Genomic DNA, 26,066 nt, shown 5'->3' with positions numbered 1-26,066 from the left:
GCCATGCTGGAGGGGCTCCGTCACAGGCAGAGGTTTGAGAAGCGGTTCAAACTCTGAGGGATTGCAATTTACACACAAGCAGCTCTTCATCCCATCACAGATATTAACAGGAAATGTGGAGAGAAGAGCAGCAAAGTAAAATTAGAAAATGCATATAAAATGCCCCCATTAAAATGCTATTAAAGTCCTATTTAACAAATTATTTTTACTGATGGTTATACTAATATTTAATGCTATTTCCAACTGCTCCAAGCACTTCACATACATTATCACAATGATCTTACAACAACTCCAGAAGACAGGCTGGCATTATTACCCCAATGCTGGTGGGAAGCGGGGGGGGGGGGGGAGAGAAGACAGTTCGCCTAAGGAGCCTCCCTAATTCATTCTCCCACTTCAGGCACTTGATCATGTGGGCTCTAGTCCATGAGAGTTTCTGCTGCAATAAATAAATGTTTATATTCATTTGTTATATTTATCAGTTCGTCGTGCAATGAGCCTCTAGGCAAGTGCCATACGAAGGCGCCACAGGAACTTGCTATTTGCACAAACACAGTTTATTTCTATCCAGAAGCTTGCTTCTTCAGAAGCAGCAAACTTCCAAGAATCAGACGTTGGTGCTGAATAACGGAAAGCGATCCTCACCCTAACGCCCCAGTAGCAAAAGTGGTCCACACTTTGCATAGTTAAGCTGGTTGCCACAGCATGAAAAGCACCAAACAAACTTAACAAAAATGCACCTCTCTCTCTGCATAATGGTGAGCATCTGTGAGGCTCCCAGGTGCCTATACATGAGCATTTAAGGATGCACACTTGTCATTCACACTGCATTGCTCCCACAAATCCACAGAATTGTTCACCTCTGGAGCTGAACAAAAGCAAAGGGAGCAGTTCATCCCACCAAAGAGTTGAGAGATGGTTTGTCTTGCCAAGTACAAACTGATATGGTGGGGAATCCTACTGCAGAGACTCCGCTGAAGTGAACAGGAGGTACATCCTTTCTTGCCTCCTGCCTGGGCCAACGGACTTTGTGCAGGGGATGTTTCTGGCAAATCGTGCCTTTCATCCTCTTATCTCCTGGTGCCACAGGTGGCAGGTGCCCGTTTGAGGGTGCTCCTGCTGGTCTGCCAGCTGAATAATAGGACTCTGTCTAAGGGTTCTTATTTGCTGGAAGGGGAACAAACACACCCTCTCAAAGGTCGCAGAAAACTTCGCCTGGCATCTCCACGGCACTTCCTAGGGAATTGATTGCATTCCTGTCTCCCACTCCCGCGGTCAAGAGGACATTCTCATGTGTGCACCCTCTTTCTCTCCTCTCTCTCCCTCCCTCCCTCCTAACCTTCACTCTGCTTTAAGGCACAGGCCTTGGATGGCTTCCAGAGCCGGAAAGGTCAGCCACAAGATTTCAAAATCATCAGCGTCACCATAAAGGCAGTTAAGAGCCTGCATGAACGGAAAAGCAGAGGGACCCCTCCCTAAAAGACCCCTGCGGCAAGGGCTGACAGAGCAGGACTCGATGCGAGCCCCTGTTCCAAGGCATTTGCTTTAATGGGTTTTCTGTCTGCCTTTTTCCTCCTGAAATGATAGGCAGACCACATCCCTAGTAATGGGCTAGAGCCACTGGGCACATGAACACAGAGTTGTTGTTTTTTGCTCTGTTTAGCCTTGTTCTTTGAACAGCTTTTCAAAGGCAGCTCAGACCATCGCTGGCCCGCCTACCTCTGCAAATGAGCCTCAGACCAGATAACCCAGTGAGGATTTTGGGGAGGGCGTGGGAGCTGAACCCCCTTATCTCTTTTCAGCTTTTAGCATCTGGCAGCCAGGGGCATACAGCCTCTGCAGAGAAAGGCTGCGCTTCTGACAAACAAATCTATACTTCACTCATATATCTAACCAGTTTTTAAAAGCAGTTACTGGCTCTCTCAACGTCCTGTGGCAATGAGTTCTATAGGCAAGGCAGAAAAAGATGTTGCTTGGACACCTTTTTTTTAAAAAAGGTTGGTTTTAGAACTTCTCAAACATTTTTTTTCAGACTACTGGAAAGCTAATGCCTAAGTATCTGCTGCTGCCTCCCTTAGAAAGCTGACTCCTCACTTGTTGACATAAGTCATTCATATACGGGGAAAAGAGATGCTCCCTCCTGCTTGGCGTCCACCTGCTGCTTATCCATTTCTGAAGAGAACCCAAAGGAACTTCAATTCATGGGGAAGCATTTTCTCCCTACTCATGACTTTATAAACGTGGGTAACATAACCCATTCATTGTTTCATTCGTCATTTATCCTGCAAAGGCTGAATGGTTTCAAGCTGTTCTTCATAAGGAAAAGTGCAACCCATCCATTCCGACCTGGACATTTTAGTTGCCCTTTTATGAGTCTTCTTGTCTGCTTGGGAGCAACAACAAAATTACACACACCATTTTAAAATGGAGATGCACCCTAGCAGGCTTATTCATCCTTTCCATCCATTCCCCAGCAATCCCTTCATTTTCAGAGTACCAGCCTGAAGCCAAAAAGTTATGAGGGTCTGGACCCTGGCCTCCCTTCCCCAAACAGGCCCTTGGAAAGTTGCTCTACCCCCTCCCTCCCTCCCCTCCCTCCTTATTTTTCTTGAGGACAAACATCTTCAGAACAAGCCTGAGTGCTCCCTCTTCCTCTTCCTGTCCTGCTGGCTGCAGACAGATCTGCTCACACAAGGCAGGAAGTGTGGCTTCATCCTGCCTCCTCCCCCAACCCCAAATCCCCACTGAGATGCGCCTTGCAGGGAGTTTCCTGGAATTTATGGCTTCTGCACAGCCTCAAGCCTGCCTGGCTTATAAAACGGGTTGCAGGACAAAACGGCCTAGAGAACCCCCTGGAAACTCAGATTTGCACAAGCCACAGGATGGTCCACACGCTGAGATGTGCCACATGGGGCCTGTCACAAAGAACAGGAAGCACCCAACAGACCCTGCTCGTCTTAAGGGTGCACCCCATTCTCCTTTGGCAAATGTACCAAGGGGACATACAACAATATGGAGACATGCAAGGGAAGATGTCAGGAGCCTGCCTTAGTCCTGTGTGGCCAGGAGGTCCCGGTTCAAAGCCCTGCTGAGCCATGCACAAAAGAAAAAGTGCCACAGCCCCAGTTGCTTGTCTGTAAAAAACTGGCGAAGGTAAGGGCTATGTGTACGCAGCAGTTCATTGCGAGCACAAAATTCAGCTTCCAGAGAATCTCAGTTTAAAATTCAAGTTTCTAACGCTTATGGCTGTGAAAATAGGTTTGGAACTGTGTGGCTAGTGCATGATGGAAGCTCAAGGGGTCAGGTTTGGGAGCTGGACAAGATTGCCTGTGGTCAGGGATGGAGTTTCCATGCCTTGCAGGGCTCCTTCCCCCATGAGTTGCAGAAGCAGAATAAATTAGGCAGAACAGGTCCAAATTAAATAAGTTTATAAAGGCTGAGGAATTCCACCTTTCTTTTTTAAGTGGAATGCACACTGTTCCGATAATAGTGATGAGCGTATTGCGGGCATGAAAAGATTTAAGGATGGCAGAGTATTCTCCATGTTGAACATGCAACAGAAATCCAAAATAAGGAAGAAAACAAGACTTCTGTACCCTACTTGCTATCTATTCTAGTCTCTATAAAATAATTACATTTAAAATGCACACACCAGCATATTTTCTCCACCTCTTTCACTACCAACACTACAAACCTCAGCAGCTTGAGTTACTGTAACCATTTACACAGTGCCCATCACTGCAGTATCTGGGACTTGCCCAGGTAGCTCTGTTTACAGAACTGCCAAACTAGACGTGAGGGTGGCAGGCCCATGTGTCAGAAACCAGTTACCACTGAATTCCTAGTGGGAAACGAGTCGGCTCGAAAAGCAAGAGGGTGGGAGAGATGCGCAGAATATTTCCCCCACATCTCTCACTCCACACCCACCATGTTTCTCCTGGTAGGTCTCTGAGGCATCAGGCAATTCTCACCAAGGCAAAAATATCAGGGGAAATGTGACTTTGGTAGTTAAGTGTGGGGGCTGGGGAGGAATTCAACACACACAACCACCCCACCTGTGCCACACTTTAGAGTGCCTCACTGATTCACTACTGTTTTCTAAGAATTCAGCACAATCCGCATTCTGACATATAGTACATGCAGCTGTTAAAGTGTTGTGTGGTCCTACGTGAGCAGCTCTTACAGCAATCCCAAAATCAACACTCTCAAAATCCTCAGAGTGACACCCTGGGCCAGTCATAATCTTTCTGCCTAACCTACCTCACAGGATTGTCACAAGCACAACAATTTTAATTTTGGATTGCCTTTTGGCCAAAGATGCTCACAGTAGGTCAATTAATGAACGCAAGTGGGAAGCATATAAGCTACCCATAGCTCCCAAGAGGAAGGTTGGAATAAACATGCAGCACACAGCCACAAATAAAAAGAATGTCCGTCAGCATAGATCCCTACAGCACCTTCCACCATGTGGCACAAACAACTGACTTTCCACACTCACTCTTATGTGTCCAGGTCTGGAGAGAAGAGGGAACTCATTTCCCATGGGATTCTTCTTACACGTAGATTAGAAATGTCTAAAGTAACACAGAGCTCTCACTTCTAGTTCCCATTTCAAAGCTGAATTTTGTGGTATGGGCCTTACCATGACACAGATGGAGACACCCTCTATATCCTTGAAACGAGGAACCTGTGGCCCTCCAGGAGTTGTTGGACAACATCACCAGCATGCCACACATCAGCATTGGGGACCACACACTTGAGGTGGGAGACAGTTTTGACCATCTGGGTTCCACCATGACCAGCAACCTCTCCATCAATGCTGAGCTGCACAAGTGTATTTGGCAAGGCAGCAATGGCTCACCTCTCCAAAAGGGTATTGGAGAATGGGATGCTAATGATCAATACAAAGATTAAGGTCTACCAAGTATGCGTGTTAAGTGTACTGCTTTATGGAAGTGAGTCGTGGGCAACCTACAGCCACAAGGAGCAATGCCTCAATGCCTTCCACTTGTGCTGCCTCAGGAAGATTCTGGGCACTGCATGGCAGGACAGAGTCTCAAACAAAGACATGCTCTCCCATGACCACAATCCAAGTATGTTCGCACTCCTGTCTACACTGGCTTGATCACGGCCACAGAACGGAAGATTGCAGGATACCCAAGGACATGCTCTGTGGGGAACTGGCTTCAGGCACCAGGGCTGTTGGCAGATCAATTCTGTGTTACAAAGATGTCTGCAAATGAGTTGTGGAGGCTGGCAACACCAACCTCGCTGTGTGAGAATTCCTTGCAGACAACTGCAGTGCCTGGAGACAGATACGCAGGTCATGTATCCACAGCAGTGACCAGAGGAAGAATGACCACTGGGAGGGACGCAGAGAGAAGCAGCAGCATGGTGCATCTACAGCAGCACAACCAGACTCCTTCATCTACCCCAGCTGCAACCAAATATGTCTCTCTCCTATTGGTCTCTACCACAGAAGGCCCTGCAAACCTTCCAACAGTTTGACTTCATCCCCAAAGGTGCACTTCTCCATTGTCTTCCGAGACAGATGGATGCCAGCCAGAATAATCATTCTCTGGCTACAGAGGCTGTGGGAGGCCGCAGGTTCCCCACTGCTCAGGTGGGAAGCTAAAGGCCATTAGCAAAAGGCCACGCACCCCTAGGTCATGGGGTGCCCTTAGCTGTTCTTATCTACCAAGTCACTCCAGATTGTCCAAGTTAGGGAGTGTGTGGAGAGCAGATTCGTCCAAAAGTTTCTCCTATGGCTCTGACTGCACAGGAGTTGCTACTGATCACAGTCAATCATAAACCATTTGGATAGTACTTCTGTGTTTCAAGCAATTTTCTCTCTCACACACACACATTCCTGCAGGAAAATGTTACAGGGTATCTTGGGGTAAGGGGGAGTGTCACCTGGGCCTTAGCATCAAAGAAAAGCATCTCTACTCTGACAGATCTAGCTTCACAAACAACTTTTAGGTATTTATTTTTTCAAATTTTAACATTTAAGAAGTGCAGACTGCATGCAAGTAAATGGCTTCTCCAAGCAATTAGGTGTTTGCTCTGGCCTGGGAGGAAGCAGTTCAAGCAGTCCTCCTTTACCCTGCAATATTAAGAATAGTCTACATTGCTCCTGTAAGCTACTCTCCCTCCCTGCCTCTCTGCACAGCCTTCCAACCTGCAATAGGGGTATAACAGTCAACTTTACGGCACTAATTGCTCTTCCATTCAAGGTGTTTTGTCTGGGTTTCTTTCCTTTCACATTTTTAAGGACTCTTCCCACCTCCCTGGAAAGTATATATATTAGGGTTGTTATACGTGACTCTCTCTCAGCCCGCAATACAGGGATAAAAACAACAAACTGCACAGCAGGTTTTTTGTACGCTCCTCTCTGCTTCAGTCCAACCTCAACCTGCAACAGGGGTGAAATACCTCTAGACAACACTGCAGCCTTGCCTGTTTTGAGGGAGCTTCAGAAGGTAGTGATGAGGGAAGGGGCCTTTTCAGTTGTGGCTCTCCGCTTGTGGAAGGCTCCCCCAGGAAGGTCCACCTTGCTGGAGCAGTCATTATTAACAACTTTTCGACACCAAGTAAAAATCTCTCTTCCCCAGGCATTTGTCAGATTATGATAAATGTTCTCTGCTAACTGTTTTCTGTAATTCATTCTTGTTGTTTTGACACAACGTCTGCTGATACTTCTCTCTCTTGTGCATGGGGCTGCAGCTCCACAAGCACGGGAACGCTCAGATCACGACATGACATTTATATAGCACTTCTGAGTGCTCCGCACACTTCAAATATACTGCCTTGTTTTAATCCTTATAGTGATTCTAAATGGGACGTCAGTTCTCATCCCCATACTGACTACGCAGAGGGCTCAGGCTGAGAAAAAGAATCTTCCAAGTATGTTTGAACAGGAGACTTCGCAATTCCCCAACTTCGTCCCTGTATCAGTCTCCCCAAAAAAGAAGAACAGTATCTTACAAGACATCCCCACGCAATTACTCCACCAGGAAGAGTGTACAGTCCGCACTTGTGGTTAAGCAGATGGGCAGAGACTAGCCTAGGCTCAAGGTGTGTAGTTTGTCCAGAGTGTGGACCACAGGCTCATAAGATGTGCCTCATAAGCGCAAATAAAGATTGGGTGCAGGTGTGTCCTGGGAATTCCAGGTCTTCTCAACTATGCAAAGACATGCTAGAATTCCAGCTGGAGGGTTAAACTTCACCAACTGGAAGAATCCCAGGGGCCTGTGCGGTGCCTCTCAGTCTGTCGAGGAACATATGTCACGGCTTGGTCACCCTGTCTCCTCAATAACATCACAGAAACAGAGTCCTGTCCCAGGGACTTGAACTTATGCAACCTGCTCTTAGAGGCCTCCAAGTGAGAGAGACACACCACTGTGCCCCAAGGCAACCACCAATCTGGCAGAAAGAGAGTTTTCCTAACATACAGATTAAATATTTTCCCTTGCAGTTTATGCCAAAGAGTTCTCATCTTATCCACGGGAGAAAAGGAGAACAATCACATGTTTATCCTCAGTGACATCCCCTCCGCACACTGGACCCTATTCTCACAACCCTTTCTGCACACGGCAACTGCATCCTTTGGCTACGTTGAGCCCCTTCAGCCTTGCTACCGTGCACATAAATCACGTCACGTAAAATTCTGAGGCCACAAACTTAACCCATGTGGCAATGGGATCCTAACCACTTTTGCCCACTTCAAGTTGTATTTTTGGCATCCATAGGAAAAGCTCAGTATGTGGCGGCACAGCCAAAGGCCTGCATAGCCCATGCAGAAAGTATTATGGGAACAGGCTGCAGTCATTTCCAAGCCAAGTGAACCCATTACCCACCCCCAATTTATTCTCAATGCTTCCAATGGCTTCTCTTGCTCTGCTTTGGATTATTGCCTGCCCCTCCCTTGCCTTTCTTGATAAGTGGAGTGGTCCAGGTTCAGCACAGCACGGCTGCCGACTAGGCTAGAGAACACGCACTTCCTCCCATGCCGGCTTCCTTTCTTATTTCTTAAAGTAGCTCAGTTCAGAGGTGGCTTCCTTGGCAGCAGCATCACTGTGCTGACTCAATAACTTTTCATCAACCGTTTCTGTGGCCCTTCCTGACATACAGACAACCTCGTTTGCACAAATCAGGTAGCCTAGTCTGCAGCCAAGTTTACTTTCCCTCTCGCTTAAGTTTATGAGACACCAGAGTTGTCCCGCTCCTTCCTCTGTTCAGCCCGCATCTGCAATTTGCTGAGACTTGCCTTCTCTCTAGATTTGGTGCCCTCTGTTGCAAATACTTAATGCTGGAACCTGGGAGTCAAAACATTTCAGAAGGGGCCGTAGCTCAACGGCAGGGCTCACTTTACATGGAGGTCCAATCCCCGCACAACTCTAGCTAGAAGGCTCAGGCGGCAGGTGATGGGAGGGGGCCCTACTGGTGACTCTGGCAAGGAGCTACCAGTCAGAGTAAGCAGCACAGGGCTAGATGCAACAGTAGCCTGCTTCAATATAAGACATTTCAAATATTCATTTCCCCCCATTCAACTTTGGTATATGTGCAAACACTTATTTTTTATTCATTCATGCCACATTTTTAGTCTATCCAAACCGAGGGCTTGTAGTGGGTAAAGGCATAACTCAAGCGGGAAAAGTATAATGGAATACAAGTCTAATATGCATCCTTGGCTAGACCCACCCCACAATTCATTTTAGCCAAACTACTGACAGCCAGCCCAAGCAGCGAAGGCATCCAAAGCTCCCAGGAAATGTTGCACAGCTGAGAAACGAGCCACCAGAACCAACTCTCTGTAAGCTTCTTCGTGGTTTTCGCAAGCAGCCTGTCATTACCAGCTAAGCTCTGCTTTTGCCAAGAATCTCACCGGGGTGCCTTGTCATAACCAGTAAGAGCCCACACTGGGAGGACTCCTTGCGAAGCCCTTTCTGTGCCAGCCACAATTGCCATCTCTGTCCTCTTTATGCCACATGGATTCCTGTGATAAGAGGCCCTGCCAGACAGGTCCCAATGTCAGCAGCATCTCCTGGCAGCTTTTGTTAATGATGGCACAGCCAAACAGCAACTCCCTGCATTGCTGACTTGCTACTAAACCAAGCGCGAGGTGAGCAATGCATGTCCCCCCTTTTCAAGGCTTGAGATTCTGCTCCCACCATGCATATAATGTGGCCTGCGCTGGACTCAAAATCACAGCAGCCTGTGTGGTATGAACAGGGAGACCCATGTGAGATAAAGCCAGGAGCGCATGCAGATTTCGGGGTTGAAAGAACATCAGCTATATACATCCGCGGCCCTTTGCATCTCCCACATAGAGAAGTATAGCTTTACCTTGCCTGTACAGAGAAACATACAAACAGCATCCTCTGTACCGAAGCATTAAGCTGAAAAAATCAGAAAATATATAAGTGTAGGAGGCAGTATACTTAGAAGGAACTCGGCAGATTATCCAGAACCCCCCAAATCCCAAGAAAGGACATCCTTCATTTAACCTTCCTTGGCAGATCCAGGGACCAACATTCTCTTGATATTTCCCAGCCTCTCAGACGCACATTCCAATGGAACGGCTCTTGCAGTTTAGAAGGTGCTTCCTAATAGGTTGCCAAATTCAACCTCCCTGCAGGTTTTTATTTAAAGACTTGGAATTAAGCCCACAAAAGTTTCCAGCTCACATTATTTTTATTTACTAGCCACTTGCCCAAACATGCCTGCATTAGACATTTGTAGCATGTCATCGTCTTCAAATAAATAAAAAAGACCAGATCTCTTGCCACAAACAGAATTTCCCCTTCCTGATTGTCTAGAGCCACTCGTCCCGGGTAGCCAGACAAACGGCTTTTTACCAGCTTGTTTAAAACCTTTGCTCCTTCTCTCCTCCACAGCAGATAAGTGAACATGAGCCACATTCTCTTCTCCACCCCAATCAGAAATCTTATAGCTTTCTGAATAACTGAAAATTGCCCACCACCACCCCAAAAACAAATGAGCAGCTGGATTTCCCTTTCGGTTCTGAGAATTCCACCTTCATCCGTTCACAAGACCGACCTTCCCAGTGCACCATGTTCCACTCTTCTTTTGCGCACAGTCATTGTGGCCCTTGAAACTACGGGGTGACCCAAGAATCCAATGTTTTGGGCTCCTTCACAAGAACACATTCCATCTGGTTTTCCACAACATGAGGCCAGGAGAGGCGTTTTGGGGGGTGTTTTGGAGGGGGGTGGCTTTCTGTCATGTGCATCAGTCCATTCTACCTAGCTGCCCCAGTCACAAATTCCACTCAATCCAACCAGCACCCCCTCCACTTCCTTTCAGCCTGAGAGCTCTTTTCCTTTCCTCCCTGAGTTCTCAGGAGCTTTCTCTCTGCTAATCTCTTCTTTCTTGTAAACAAACTATAAATGAAACTTTCATTACAAAAAAAGAGCACAAATCCATTACCACGGTCCCTCTCGGGGCTGGGCTCCTCAGCAACCAACCATGCCATGCCAGGGGTGACACCGGTGAAAGCGACGGCAGCTGCCCTAATCAGCCAGCACAATCTCTTGCCTGGCCTCTCCTGGCCTAACCTTCCTCACCCTCCCCTCTCGCTCCCTCCCCACCCCATTCCCCCGCCCAACACATCCAGCTCACAGGAGCACCCTGCAGTAAAGTTCCACCGATTAGGGTCACGGAATATTGACTCAGCTCCTTTACCGAAAGAGCAACCAAACCCCTGCCAGGTACGCTCACAAGGCAACACCCAGCGAAAGGAGTGGAGTCCAAAGACAGGTACACACACACACACCTTCCACCTGCTCCACTATTCACACTAGACTGATATTCCCATCATGTCCCACCTGGATAAAAGAAAAAAGGAACCAGCCTGCAACGCACTGCATTTCTGTGACACCCGGCCACCACCCCGGCCCCTCAGCATGGAAAAGAGCTTTGTAAACATCTGTTAAGTCTTCCAGCTTCCCTGATGACACAAAAAAACAGGGAGGGGAGGGGATACTGGCAGTGAGAAGGACCACAGAGAAAGTCTTCCATTCTGCTTTCTCTTTCTTTCTAACCTTCAACTGGAACCTCTTTCCATTTTTCTCTGGGATACAGACACCCCACAGAAACCACCTTCAGTGACACAATTTTATTCCAGAGCTCACCATGTAACCCTGCCTGGTAAATGTAAGAAGCAAGTGCTATCAATAACCTGGTTCTTTTACAGCCAGGGTCAATTTCCCTGGGCTGGGCTTATGTTATGTGTGATCCCAAACTCAGGAACACCTCCTCCTTCACACCCCAATATTCCTCACAACACTCTACTCTCTTTCTGGATGCAAACACCCATTTATTGCCCATTTTGCCATCAACGCAACAGTCCTCCCAAACTATAAAGCCTGCCACACTAAGAGCTTCCCATTTGTGGAGGCCCGCCAGAGTCCTCTACACCCACACAGGTCAGCAGGACTGGCGAGGGTGGCAGCACCAGTGAAGTTGGGCTCAAGACTTTCTCCGCACTGCTGCACCTCCACTCGAAAAGTATTCGCGCAAAGATCCAAAGAGCTGCTTTAGGTACAGCCAAGAGCTTTGACACGCTCTGTGGGATTTCGAGTTTTTTTGCTCTGAACAAGATCAGAGATGCAAAATGCTTCCTTTGAGTGGGAGGGGTGGGAGGGGTCTGCGGGGAGAGATGCTTTTCAAGAGAAGCGTGGTTCTGTTTCTAAATACATATCCCTTTGCTTTGCAGGGTATGTGTTGCCCTTTATGCACAGAGAGCCTGAGTGTCATTCCCCCCCCCCCCACTGGAACAGTTTGCTGTGGTTGCAGCCAGCAAAAGGCCCACCAAGTGTGCCAGGCTGTGTCCATGCATTCGAGATGGAAAGGACACTGGCATGGGCCGAGGGAACTTGTTCGTCAAGACCTGCTCCTGCTGCCCCCACTCTCCTTCAAACATGGCCTCCGAGCCCAGAGGAGCAGGAGAGGAATCCTCACAGCCCGGGGACAGTGCTCCCTCTCCCAATTCTTGCAGCTAGGCCCTGGGGCTTGGTGGGCGAAGCAAGCAGAAAACTTCCCCTTCCTCACAACCTGCCTTCAGAAAAGAAAAAAAGGAGAGATGTCTGCTCTCTCTCCAAGGCTCCCTGTTGTCAAAAGCAGGTGTGGGGAGAATCTGGCCCCACTGCAGCAGAGAGGCTGTGCTTTTATTTCCCCCCACAGGAATGAACAGCAGCCATTCCTCTATCCAGAGTGTAACTAGCAAAATGAGTGCATCTGTGTTACCTGTGACCTATGTGGGGTGTTTTTTTTTTAATGAATTTGCATAGTTGTGTGATCCACCTTGATATCATCCATGGTGAAGGGCAGGATGATATAAAATTTATAAATAAGGGGTGTACTTGAGAAGGGGACTAAGCCTGCACCCCAGCCTTGGGGAAGCAATCCTGCCCTTTCACTGGACAGCCTCACCTCTTCAACCGGGGTGGAGAACGGCCCCCATACCCCATGAGCCAACACTGGCAGGTGGGTGGGGCTACCCACCTGTCAATCATCTGACATTATGACATCAGGTGACCGGCAGGTAAGCAGTCCCAACCACCTGTCAAGGTTGTCCCCCACAGGGTGGGTGAAGCAGCTTCCAGCAGGATTGAAATCTCCACTCACCAGCTGATGAGAGGAAGGTTCGATCCTGCTAGGTCTACTTCACTAGCATGTTTCCCACAGGAAAAGAGCTGGTGAAGTAAGACCCAGCAGGACTGCACCCTACTGCTGATGCCACATCAGCTGATGCCACCCAGTGTTGGTCAGGTGGATGTGGTTTGGGGGAAATGGCCTTGTGGCCAAACAGGACCTCTGAATATCCCCGAGTTCTGTTTCTTGGTCACCCCGGAATGTTGGGAAGTGGATTTTATTTATATGATGATGATACTGGGCATTTATATGGTGTTTTCCAGTTTCCAAAGCCACTCACATGCATTATCCAGCAATGTTTAGTTCATCTCTGAGGTGAGCAGGTATCATTTGTGTATTACAGATAGTGGGTTGACATTGTGAGGTCCAAACTGGATGCGAAACTAAGGCTGTAATCCTGTACCCACCTCCCCTTCGGAGTGAGCCCCACTGTACCTAATGGGAATTAATTCTGAGTGTATGTGCATAAGTTTGTGCTGTAACTGTGTCACTTACTGGTTTTTAAAATTAATAATAGCAGATGTGATGAGATTTCCATGCAGAAGGAAGATTTAACCCTCCCCTCCATTGCACTGGTCCCAGTGAGGAAAGGGGTGCTCAGACTTAGGAACTTTGTGTCAGAGGCAACATTTGAACCAGGAATGCCCTGGTCCACAGCTGAGTCTCTTAACCATTACGCTACTCAGCTCTCTTGTGTATCCATTTCATTTATAAAACGTATTAGTCACTTTCCCTAAAAATAGGCCAAAGCAACACATAGTGTTGAAAACTTCAAAACTAAGTTACTCGTGCCCCTGACAGCGGTCCAATTTTTTAAGAAAAAGGGATGGGGAAACTATGAAAATTGGTGAGTCAGCAGCCATGCGTAAGATCTGATTATTTAGAAAACTATTCTAAAACCACATGAGAGATGAGGGGTGGGATGAGAGTCAATAATGTTGTGATAATATAGTCCAACCTCTTCTGTAAGGTACTCATTTTATTGTTGTTACTTTTAAAAAACAAATTAACAAGGACAGAACAGCACAAGGTAGCACTAAACAGAGGGACAGTGAGCAGCCACAAGGAATATTTCATCTAAGCACTAACCACCACCACTTCTCCAAGTTATCAAGCATTAAACACAGTCTTGTGAGCATGTCTAGAAGATACTGAGCCACATTTAACCATGGCATAACTACTTCAGTCCACAGAAAAGTGCATTCGATAGAAAGGGAAATTCTTTTGACTCCAAGCTCTGGGGGCTGTTACACCAGCCAGCCGATATTGCACCTGGAAGCCTAGAAGCACCAATGAAGCCCAGTGGCCATACCCAAAGACCATACAAAAGGACAAAGAATGCTACCTGCTTTCACACTATACAAATCACATGCAGCAAAAGCCTTTCTGACAGGTTGGCTAATGTGTGCTGCTCTTCACAGCAAGCCCTACTCTCATCATTATCCATTGCATGAAACTGTACCCCTCTTGGGTGTAACAGAAGAGAATCTGCTCAGGAACACTGTACCAGCTAAGACATTAAAATATAAGAAATGGAGCTGGAAGCATTACTTGATTAATCAATTATAATACATTAGCTGCAGATGTATTTTAATCAGAGCTGTCAGCCCTGAAAGAATGTTCAGTGCTGATAGTCTCTTTTGGGGGGAGCATACAAGCCATGCATTAAAAGGATTTTGAAAACAATACATGATATGCCTTTTATTTATTGTAAAGGAATAATCACTTTCATTGAATAATATGCTCAAAATACCACCTACATTGAGACAGAGGTAATTGTTGTAATCAGCTTAACATTAACGGTTGGTTGGTTGGTTGGTTGATTAATTACTTAAAAACATTATAAAGAAATTTGACTAACACCTCTTGATCCTGAACTTGAGAAAAAGACATATTCATTGTGAATCAACTTATTTCCAAATTGTACTTACAGGGCAATTCTATACATGTCTACTCAGAAGTAACTCCTATTAAGTTCAATAAGACTTACTCCTGGGTAAGTATATACAGGAATCCAAATATATAGATTTCATATGGGCATACTTGATATTTGCTAGATTCCCTATCATCCTCAATTCTTGTCCTTTTCCAGATCAGAAAGAGACAGATATTTAAACATGAAAAGTATTCCATATGTCACTGCTCGAAGCAAAAAAGGAGCAAACTCTACAGAAAAAAGGTTTCCAAATTTCTGCCTCCAGGCATATTTAAAGAGAACACTGGGGGGGGGGGGGAGAGAGAGAGACAGGGCTGCAAGCCATGCCAGGGGAAACTGCTGTCAGACAGGCTTTCGAAACTGCCCTTCCTGAAGCTTGAAGGCTTTGCTTAGCCTTCAGCAGGAGAGAACTGGCACCCAGTTCCAAAGTCCATTAGAGCCAAGAAATATGGTTTCATTTTATTTGAATTGCTAACCTGTTCACACCCCTCAAGCTCAGGACAGATCAAAACATTTAAAAATGGTTGAAAAGCAGGCAAATTATCCACACTCTTCAGTGTTAAACGGAAAGATGGCACAATACAACCCCAAGTGGCTCATGTTTTGACATGCCACATGGGGAAGGAAATCCCACAGATAGTAGGAAGCGACCCAAAATACCTCTTTATATGTCTTCCTGTACAAACTTGGTTCTCGAGAGGGAATAATCAAGTGAGTATTTGGGGGGGGGGGATGTAAAAAATTGTGAGGCTATCAATAAAATCCTCGGAGTTACACACCCAGGTGCCATGAAAATCCATCTAGGTCTAGGACTAGCCAAGGCTCAAGTTCCTGCTCTGCCATGGGCTCAACAGTATCAGTCTCTACAGAAAAATGGGAGCACAATGAGAGTTGTAGCCTTGGGGGGGGGGGGGCTCACTGGTTTTTTTGCCCCAGGTGAACCCCATAAGGGGGGCCATTGAGGCAGTGTGTGTACACAAATGTGCGTGGGGGTGCCAAACTGCATCTTTGACCCAGGTGAAATAACACTTAGTTTCGGCCCTGGCAAAGAATATGAAATCTCAATGTGGACACTAAAAAAAAAAAGTATTCTAACTTGAAATGACATGTTCTGGAGTAAACAAGTGAATTAGAAAACTTTGCACACTTTGCTAGGGAAAACTTTGCACACTTTGCTGGTGACTATCTGAGTGATAAAACATGAACAGTATTTGCACTGCAGATGAGGGACTTGTTGAACTCAAATAGGCACTGGATTCAATATTACAGAGGAAAGGATCCAATGAAACCTACCAAGATTCATTTAAAGCAGAAGAGGAAAATAGGCATTTGACAGTTACCACCTACCCTACCTTAACGGAAGTGTTCCCTCCCATCCCAAGTCCAAACTCTCCCCTTTGCCCAACCTATACTCTGCCAACAGTTCACTGTCTGTTCCACCAAATATTAAGGGAAGTGACATTACTGCCAAGAAACTATTAGCATGTGACGCCTGTTCCATTGTTCCTCCACCCAGCTGGGGAGAAAAAACACAGGAAGTAAATAGCAGACCTGAGAAAGGGCTTGCAAAAACAGAGCCAGAAATATTTCCCATTAAGAAAAGTACTGTTGGCAACACAGCATTCAAGGCTTGCTGTTGAAAAGCCTTCACCTTACCCACAGATACACTCATTCCTGGGGACTTTTCGCCTTCCTTTTCTGCACCAACCCTTCTCTCCCACCCCCCCCAACCTCTCCCCACCCCTCCCCAAGCTCAGGCAGGCAAATCTTGACGGAGTGTTTGCAACGAGCTGGTGCCCGGAGGTTGCTGCCTGAAGCAGGGATTGACCCATAAAGCCCAGCTTTACCTCCGGGGAGAAATCTATTTCCAGTCCAATCCACCCACCCCCACCCAAAAGGGGAGGAAGAGCTGGAGGAGGAGGAGCGCCATGGCAGAGAGAGAGAGAGAGAGAGAGAGAGAGAGAGAGAGAGAGAGACCCCCGCCCCTCCTACTCTCCAGGTGGAAAGGAGATGATGGAGGGAAGGCTAGGGAAGGGAAGGGAAGGGGGGTGTCTCTCCCTGCGCCTAGGGTGGGAAAGGGAAAATCGATGCTGGAGAGAAGGAGAAGCAGCTCCCTGGGCGAATTGATGGGTCTGGAGCTCCCCATTGATCTGCCTTCGCCGCCGCCTCTCCCCACTTTCTTCTTTCTGCGCTTTTGTGCTCTTCCGGGGAGGGGAAGATGCTGGCGAGGGAAGGGAAAGGAGGAGAAGGGAAGGACGCGCTAACCTTAACCTTTCTCCAGGCATCGGGCTCATTAGAGACGCTAATGAGAGGCCGCTCGGAGGGGGGGAGAGTTGTCTCTAGGTGCTGAAGAGGGGAAGACGAGGCCGAGGCGGTTCGGTTCGGGTAGCTGCCTGGGAAGGAGGGTCGGTAGGTAGAGGAGTCGTGGGGGCCAGTCTGGAATCAGAACGCACGAGGGAGTTTTCAAAAACGGCGAGATTCCGCCCCTCCTCCCTCGAGCCAACGGGACCCCGGCCCGCCGGCCCCGATCCACGCATTACCAGCCTCACAACTCCGAGCGCCGCGTCTGGCTCCCCGGCTGGCTGCGCGCAGATTCCGCGCGAGGGCACCCACCCCGGGCCAAAACGCCAGCAAACTGTCAGGCGAGCCCTGCCCGACACGCAGCACTTTGTAGCTACTTTTCACACGCGCGCGCACAAACCCGGCGCCCTGCTCTTGCGCGCACAAGAAGGAGAAATGCGGTGTTACTACTACAAACTCATTCACTTCGCAGCTTGCCCACGTTCCAGTGGGACAGGTCACAGGAGCGCGTCTGCAAAAGGAACTCTCCAGCAACTGTTGTAACACTCGTCGGATAAGTTCCCGGGTGTGCATCCACACATGCACACACCCCTCACTCCCACCCAGTAAAGTCCTCGCAACTTCCTTCCTGGAGACGGGCCCCAGGCCGTCCTCCATTGTATCTACCCGTAGTACACGGAGCAGCCGCCCACCGCCAGGTCCGCCTCCCCTGCCCTCCTCCGTGTACACACAGAGCCCGAGCAACCTGTCAACAATCGCCGGGCGCGCGGCTGCTCCTCCACGAGTTCAGTCCGGCATTCACACGCCCCCTGTCCCCTTCCGCCTCCACGCGCCTCCCATCCCTCCCCCCCCCCGCCCTGCCAGGCATCGCTGAACACTCTTCTTCCACCTCTTGCCGTTGACCCCCCCCCACGGATTCTCCCCCCCCCCCGTGCATTCCAAGCGCAGAGTGTATGCGGCCCGTTGGCTAACTCCAAACGGACACCCCCCCCCTCCCCGTTCCTTGAGCGCGCTCCTCTCTCCGCGTCCCCACCCCGCAGCCGCGGCTCTTCTTCCTCCGCTCCCCCATCCGAGGATCCCGAGGAATTCCTATAGTGGCAAGCAAACAAAAGCGCACCCCCTCCGATCAAGGACGCGCCCCTCCAGTCGCAGGCTGCTCGGCGCTCCCCTCCAATAAACTTGCCTCCGCCCCTTCCGTGCCCACACGCCCCCTCCCCACCCCCACGCGTGGCCGCCCCCTGAAAAAGGCGCCCGGGAGTGTAAAGCGCTTTGGCTGCCGGAAAGTGAAACAAGAGAGCGAGAGCGGCGAGGGCAGCCCCGCCGCCGCCGCCCCCCATCCCTCCCCGGGCGCCCACCTCTCGGGGGTCTTCCACCCGCACGCCCAATTCGCCGGCGCACACCCCGGGGTCGCCAGGGCTTTCCGGACGCTCCTCCTTGGGTACGCACACCTTCCTCTCTCTGCGCGCCCCCGGTGCCAGGCTAGCCTGGGTTCAACTCGACCACCACCCCCTCCCGGGGTGGGGGAATGGTTGGCTGGCCCCAAGACCCACAAGTTGCCCCCCCCCCGCCCCGCCAAGACCCGCTGCTTTTGCTCGTAGCAGGGCGCACGGAGCGCGGCGCGTCCGGGGACGCACGGCCCGCTCTCTCTCTCTCCTCCCGTTCCCTGTGGCCGGGGCGGCCCGTCTCCTGCCCGGCCCCAGCCATCGCCTACCTGCTGCGGGGCCGCTGCGGCGCCTGGGGCCCGCCGCCGGCCTGCGCCAGCCCTGGCCGAGAGAGAACGGGGCGCTCCGGGGAAGGCTGACAGCCAGCTGCTGCCCGAGGAGGAGCGCCCCGCCGGGAGGGGAGCGGAGAGGAGAGAGGAGGGCTGGCACTGCGGAGCGCGTCACTCCCGGATCGGGGGGAGGGGGGAGCGAGAGAGAGAGAGAGACGGGGAAGAGAGGGCTGGGGGAGGGGGGACACAGGCAGCCTGAGCCTCCTACACGCATCCCGGGAGGGGGGGGGGGAGACCAGGAGGCGGAGGAGGCGGCGCACGCCCTGTCGGAGACACATAGGCGCACACACCGTGCGCGCAAGGAGGCGAAAGCCAGAGGGAGACGCTGTGTTGTGCCGCCGGAGGGTGGAGAGAAAGAAACGGGGGGAAAGGCACGAGGAGAGGAGGAGGCAGAGAGGGAGGGAGGGAAGGAGAGGAGCCCGTCCATTTTCTAAAGAGCGGCCTGGACTCCTTGCCGGGAAGGATGATGGAAGGCAGGTACGAGGCATCCTGCGGGAAGGGCAGGGCTGGATGTGCCCTGCAAAGAAGAGGGGCGCTCCCAGCAGGTTATTTCACAAGGGGCGCTCGCTCAGACACACACCGGTCCGTGGCACTTTCCGGGGGACTACCCACCTTCAAGTTCTTGCTTACAGCGGTACCTCGGGTTAAGAACTTAATTCGTTCTGGAGGTCAGTTCTTAACCGGAGCACGATTTCTGTTCTCATCCTGAAGCAAAGTTCTTAACCCGAGGTACTATTTCTGGGTTAGCGGAGTCTGTAACCTGAAGCGTCTGTAACCCGAGGTACCACTGTACTTGGGAGCAAGTTCATAGGCCAGCCCAAGACAGTTTGGTGCAGGCGGCAGGAAATCCAAATGGCTTTGCTCAACAAGGGGACACAATCCACCACGCAAAGCGGAGAATGACAGCTCTCATTATTTCTCATTATTTCAGCTTCCAGATGAATTGTGTTCCATGGGACCAGACCTTTTGCCACATGTGTGTTGAAGGTGTTCCTCTGATATGACATGTTAGGATGTGCAGTAGTTGTTTGCTTAAGGCTGCCGATAACTGCATAGGTATTTGAATGCCTAAGCTAAGGGCATGACCCCTGGCCTCTCCTGGCCTAAACTCAACACTATTGTTTCAAATAAATTAGTTTAATATTATTCAATAGGACTTGCAGCTTGCCTCCAATCAGAGGGATGAAGCCCCTTCTTTGTAAAGAAAGTTGAAATTGGAGCAGTTTGAAGTGGAATTCAAAATCTAAATTAAACTGTAAAGTTGTCATTTGGTTTCCATGCCTCCCAACAACTTTTTGTTTGGGGGATCTAGAAGAAAATGTTTGGGCTCTGCTTGTCCCGCCAATTTCCCCTGGGAAAATCCACTTTTTACCGCTGAATCAAAGCAAATGTCAATTGGGTGGAAAGCAACAAGGCAAACTGAAAACCTCTTGGACCCCTGCTTTCTAGGCAGGGGACACGCAAAGCATGGATGAGCCCTTTGAACCAGCAGGAAAACCAGTTTGGTTGCTGAATGTATCCAGATGCCACAGACATGAGGAGAGATGCAAACCTGTTTCGGATTGCACTGGAAGCAAATGTTAATGGAGGTGAACTCTTAACATGCAGTTCCATGTTAAGTTCATGCTTGGTGCCCCTCTGGAACTGACCAGAGGGGCACCAAGCATGAACTTAAGTGGTATCCAGTACCTAAGGTGGGATACAACTGTTGTTGAACAGATTTGGAACAGTGAGTACGGTGCTATCCAATTCAACATACATTCAAACCAACATATAACTGGACAATTGCCAAGAAAGTCCAAAGAGGAAATTTTCCCAAAATGAAGGAGCTGGTTAAAAGAATGTTGAAGGGGAAAATGTATAGGGTTAAATCTCCCAGAATGCTTGGGAATGCTTAAAACCACAGATAGTAAGATTACAACAGGACTATATAACATAAACAAGGAAAGGTACCACTTAGAGCCAAGAGCTTTTTCTCTAATGGTACTGGTGTTTTGGACAAACTTTTTCACTGGTGGCGCAGAAATTCAAAAGGCCCCATCCATATTGGCATTCTATCAGCTGTTGAAGATACACCAGTTGAGGCCAGCATTCCCCTGAACCTGAACTTCCTGAACAAATTGTTTTAATTGTTGTTCAGCTACATTCTTTTTAACTGGCTTATTTAATGTATATCTTAATTATGGGTGTTTTCAATGCTTTGAGGGAATTGTTTTATTGTGTGTCTTAATGATGTATGGGTTTATAATTGATTTTATACTTGTAAACTACTTAGAAGCCATTTTTGTATGTAAGCAGCATACAAGCAGAAAAAATAACAGGATGCTGATCAGAGTCAAGGAAGCAATTGGAGGATATTAATAGGGCTACTAGACACGATGGCTATGTTTTGCCTCTACTGTCAGTGACACTATGCCTCTAAATACCAGTTGTTGGGAATCACAAATGAGAAGAGTGCTATTGTGCTTAGGTCTTGCTTTTGGGCTTCCCATTGAAATCTGGTTGGTCACTGTGAGAACAGGATGCTAGGCTAGGTGGGCCACTGGCCTGATCCAACAGGCTCTTCTTACATTCTTCCATTCTTATGAACGTTCACTTCAGAAAACAGAAGTCTTGTTCCAATGAGAACAAGCAGGAACACAAGCTTTGATTAAATAAATTCAAGAGATGAAAATGAAAGTAGTCAAGGAGCACATTGCTAAAAACATGAAGACCAACTACCAAAAAATCTTTAAATATATTCAAACAGGACATTAGCAAGAGAGGCCTTTGGAGCGTTAGATGGCAAAGGTGTGCTAAAGGAGGAAAAGGAGATTGCAGCTGAATGAATTATTTGCATCTGTTCTCAAAACAGTAGATATAAGAACTAAGGCAAACAGCAGTAACAAGAGACAAAGTTTTAGACCTCATCAACAACTTAAAAGTGAGCAATTGACTTGGGGGAATGAGTTCTCTGCAAGGCCAAACATGCATGGAAAGGCGGGGGGGGGGGGGGAGAGAGAGAGACAATTACAAGCTGCAAGTTTAGCTGAAGTAGAAGGAACCAGGGTGCAGTTGTCCGCAATGTTGCTTTGGGAATATGAAGCAGAGGCAGCACTTTTGCCACCTGCTGTAGTGGTCACTAAACCCATACTGTGTTCTGCAAATACATTTGTAAATAAAATACATTACAGCGATTCATACATATGTGGCGTTCTCTCATCCCAAGAAAGTTAAACATTGCCTGCCACACTGCCCCTAAACCTCTCAAGGTGTGTGTGACCTTGTTTCCACATTTAGGACCCAAAAGGATCATAGCGAGTTGTGCTGGGCTGAAAGAGAAAGGGTTCGGGGGGGGGTGAGGGTTGAGAGCGTGGGTCTTAGAGGACATGTGTCAAGAAAAGACTGGAGAAGCTGCCTCTGGGTGGTGGCGCTGGGATTAGGGAGAGTCTAGTTGCAGTGGATAAGTGGGTCAAATGAGGCTAAGGTGGTTCAAGAAAATAATAGCCATGGGTGGGAGGAGGACCATGAGAACTAGCAACCACATACATTCGGAGGAAGGAGGACAAACAGCCAAGGGAGACAAAGCATTATTTATCAAGTAATCCTTCATAAAATACTGGCAGAGCAGGGGTATTGGCACGTCTCCCAAAAGTGGGGGAACACATTTCAGCTGCCACTGCAGAAGCGGTAAGTCATTCCATCAACTGTCCTACTGACACTTTTTTTTATTATTATTAACCAACCTTTCTCTGTGGCCACTTGTCTTTGTGGTTCCTGTGCTGACCCCTCAGCAAAGTGACCCCCTACACTGTCACTCGGAGACATAAAAACTACTGCCGAGGCATGAATTCAAAGTCCAATCCACCAAATTACTCATCTGCAAAACAACAGAGCCCTGCTTGGTGTGACCTAAGAGGAAATTCCTCCCCAAAAAACCTGGGTCTTAAAGGAGAAAGTGAGTAATGGTAAAGCAGCCTGATGAACAGACAGCAAGAGCACCAATGTTGGGGAAAGACACAGAGATAGGAAAAGGCATTGGAGGCAAAGCTGCTGATGGGAAGTGAGGTCTTGAGAAAGGACAAGGGAAGGAGGTGGCATGAGCAAAGCAGCGTGGAGGGGGAGATGGGCTTATTTGAGGAATTGGATACACATCTCCCTGCCATGCATTCACTGACCTGTCATTTCCTGACAAATCTCAGCACAGGTTTTTACAAGCACCCTGCTGCTGTTGTGCATGGATGCTTACCCCTGTCTACGTAAGGAAGGCCAGGCAGTTGCCAGTACCCACAATTATACCCCTTATTTGATCAGTGCAGTTTATGGGACCAAAAGTCTTACTCTTTTGAGAATCATTGCCCTGTGCTAATGGGATCCTGGAGGACTTTTTTGTTTGTTGCTCAGTTGCGTGAACTGATGCCAGGCATAAAAAGCCCAACACAGTTACGTTTAAATTTGGAAGAGGAGATTTCTAAAAAAAATGAGAGGATTAGTTAAAAGTAACTTGAAAAGAAAAGTCAGACCTGTTATATCCTTTCAGGAAGCTTGGAGGTTAAATGAACCTAGTTGAATAAATAAAATATATAACACAGATCAGAAGGGCTACAAACAAGCCGACAAGGATGCCAGTGTGGTTATATAGCACAGACAAGGAAGCTGTAAAATCCAAGGAGGCTTCCTTTAAAAAGCGGAAGTCTTGCCCAAATGAGGAAAACAAAATGAATAATGCCTGCGCTTCCTTCGCCTAACAGTAAGCCAAGCACAAAAAGAAGTAGAAGGCCAAATTTCTGAAATATATGAATTACATAGATCTATAAAAAACAGTATAACAATTTGAATATATCTGTAGAAGGAAACCATTCAATGACAAAGGTGTGGAAGTGGGTGGGGAGATTTTAAAGATCATCAAATAAATTCTTCAATCAGCCTATTTATGCCATTTTTTAAAATAATTCTCTGCTGTACGTCCTTTTTTTTTCCTGGTGCTTTCACATTGATTTTGGTTGTTTTTTATTATTATTATTATTATTATTATTATTATTATTATTATTATTATTTATTATTTATACCCCACCCATCTGGCTGGGTTTCCCCAGCCACTCTGGGCGGCTTCCAACTGAATATTAAAAACAGTACAGCATCAGACATTAAAAACTTCCCTAAAGAGGGCTGCCTTCAGATGTCTTCTGAATGTCAGGTAGTTGTTTATTGCTTTGACATCTGCTGGGAGGGCGTTCCACAGGGCAGGTGCCACTACCGAGAAGGCTCTCTGCCTGGTTCCCTGTAACCTTACTTCTCACAATGAGGGAACCGCCAGAAGGCCCTCGGTACTGGATCTCAGTGTCCGGGCTGAACGATGGGGTGGAGACGCTCCTTCAGGTATACAGGACCGAGGCCGTTTAGGGCTTTAAAGGTCAGCACCAACACTTTGAACTGTGCTCGGAAACGTACTGGGAGCCAATGCAGATCTCTCAGAACCGGTGTTATGTGGTCTTGGCAGCCGCTCCCAGTCACCAGTCTAGCTGCCGCATTCTGGATTAATTGCAGTTTCCGGGTCACCTTCAAAAGTAGCCCCACGTAGAGCACGTTGCAGTAGTCCAAGCGGGAGATAACTAGAGCATGCACCACTCTGGCAAGACAGTCCACGGGCAGGTAGGGTCTTAGCCTGCGTACCAGGTGGAGCTGGTAGACAGCTGTCCTGGACACAGAATTAACCTGTGCCTCCATGGACAGCTGTGAGTCCAAAATGACTCCCAGGCTGCGCACCTGGTCCTTCAGGGGCACAGTTACCCCATTCAGGACCAGGGAATCCCCCACACCCACCCGCCCCCTGTCCCCCCAAAACAGTACTTCTGTCTTGTCAGGATTCAACCTCAATCTGTTAGCCGCCATCCATCCTCCAACAGCCTCCAGGCACTCACACAGGACCTTCACCGCCTTCACTGGTTCTGATTTAAAGGAGAGGTAGAGCTGGGTGTCATCTGCATACTGATGAACACCCAGTCCAAACCCCCTGATGATCTCTCCGAGCGGCTTCATATAGATATTAGAAAGCATTGGGGAGAGGACCATTATGGTATTGGGGGAGGGGTTGTTTTATGCAGCTGTTTTAATTCTATACTGTTTTGGTAGAACACTGTTAAAAAGTGGTACATAAATTCCATGTCAGTCTTCCCTGTAGAAGCTGTTGCAGAACTCACACCTGAACTACTGTTTTAACGGAGGACATAACTATGACCATGATTGAGCTGATCTGCTAAGTAGACCGGATGTACTTGTTGCCCCCCACCCTGCCAGGCTCTCCCCCTGCAACTTTTCCATTGTCAATACAAGCAAGCAGAAGGTCTCCAGTGATCAACTTAGAACAAGAATCTGGCAGTTACACATAATACTTCTACTCGATGCAGAGAGTCACAACACGCCATCACAGGTGCTGACACCGTATCTTGCACCTTCAGGCGAACTGCTACAAAGCTCCTACTCTCAGTTCCACTAATTGTGTACAGTATGTGTATATATCTGTGCCTATCCAGATGCAGATCGAGATATAATATGTTTTGTAATAACATTTGTTCAGACCGATTTTTCCAATTTCTGCAGTGCAAAGGTTCTGCAAAAGTTAATCAAGAGCAAAGGGCAGTGGAGAAAAAAAACAAAAATACAAACAATTATATAGTGGCTTCCTTTTGCAAACATGATTAAGGGAGGCCCTGGTGGTCATTACAAGAGATCTTGGGTTCCCAAGAGAGTGATTGACTCACAAAATGAGTCTGTGCTAGTCACTTGATGTCCTTGTGCTTCTGGAAAAAAGTTTATAGATACATAGTGGAATATGTTAGGCTTCACATTGTCAACCAGCTGTCCTAAGTAACAAATTTTAGAAATTTAAGCCTTGTATAAGACCGGTTAGGAGGGGAAAACGTATCCCGTATTTTAGGGAATGCCTTTTCACATGCAAACTTCCTCCTACATTTTTGTCTTCAAAAGTGGGCCTGCTTAAAGAAAAAGGCTCTGCTTCAGATACCTTGGACTACTAACTGAGGTTTAAAAAGAGGCTAAGCGAAGCAAGGCCTTCTCAATGCACCCCATTGTGGAATCTGCTACCCAGGGAAGCCCACCCAGGCTCCTACAAAAGACTGATAAAAACTGTAGCGCCTAGTCAACTAGTTAGCTATACTGATTAAAATAATTCTGACTGACTAAAAAGTGTCCCCCATTAACTGCGCGACAAATGTTAACTTTTTAATAACCATTTTAATGCAATGATCTGGATGACAGTTTCTATTGCAGAAGAGTTACGTTCTCCTATGCGAGAAAAGAGGGAGTCCCTCTTCTAAAGTGATACTGCTGAGTACTAGAGTAGCATCTACACTCTTGAAGAAGGTTCAGAGATTGCAGCTA

At 48.0% G+C, this 26,066-nt stretch overlaps 1 protein-coding gene across 10 annotated transcripts in view; it reads right to left on the bottom strand.

The window, feature by feature from the left end:
• Positions 1 to 26,066, bottom strand: part of NOL4L (nucleolar protein 4 like) — a 146,011-nt gene that overhangs the window by 51,596 nt on the left and 68,349 nt on the right. Inside the window, exons 1-2 of one of the 10 annotated variants that reach the window (XM_083447405.1) lie at positions 18,627 to 18,750; positions 16,880 to 17,050 (exon numbers count right to left, since the gene is read on the bottom strand). The exons of 6 other annotated variants lie outside the window; for them this stretch is intronic. Coding sequence is in view for 1 of the 4 variants with exons in the window: in XM_083447404.1 (XP_083303530.1) it covers positions 9,349 to 9,369 (21 nt within the window). In the remaining 3 variants the exon portion in view is untranslated. Of the gene's footprint in view, positions 1 to 9,348; positions 9,402 to 10,452; positions 10,565 to 16,879; positions 17,051 to 17,660; positions 17,806 to 18,626; positions 18,806 to 26,066 lie in introns of those variants that run through there. 3 more of the 10 variants (XM_083447404.1, XM_083447406.1, XM_083447398.1) reach the window with 3 other exon arrangements.

Source organism: Podarcis tiliguerta, assembly GCF_965153285.1.
Source record: "Podarcis tiliguerta genome assembly, chromosome: 6".
NCBI lineage: Eukaryota > Metazoa > Chordata > Lepidosauria > Squamata > Lacertidae > Podarcis > Podarcis tiliguerta.
Note: the sequence above shows the minus strand (reverse complement) of the source record. Positions and strands in the feature narration are given on the sequence as shown.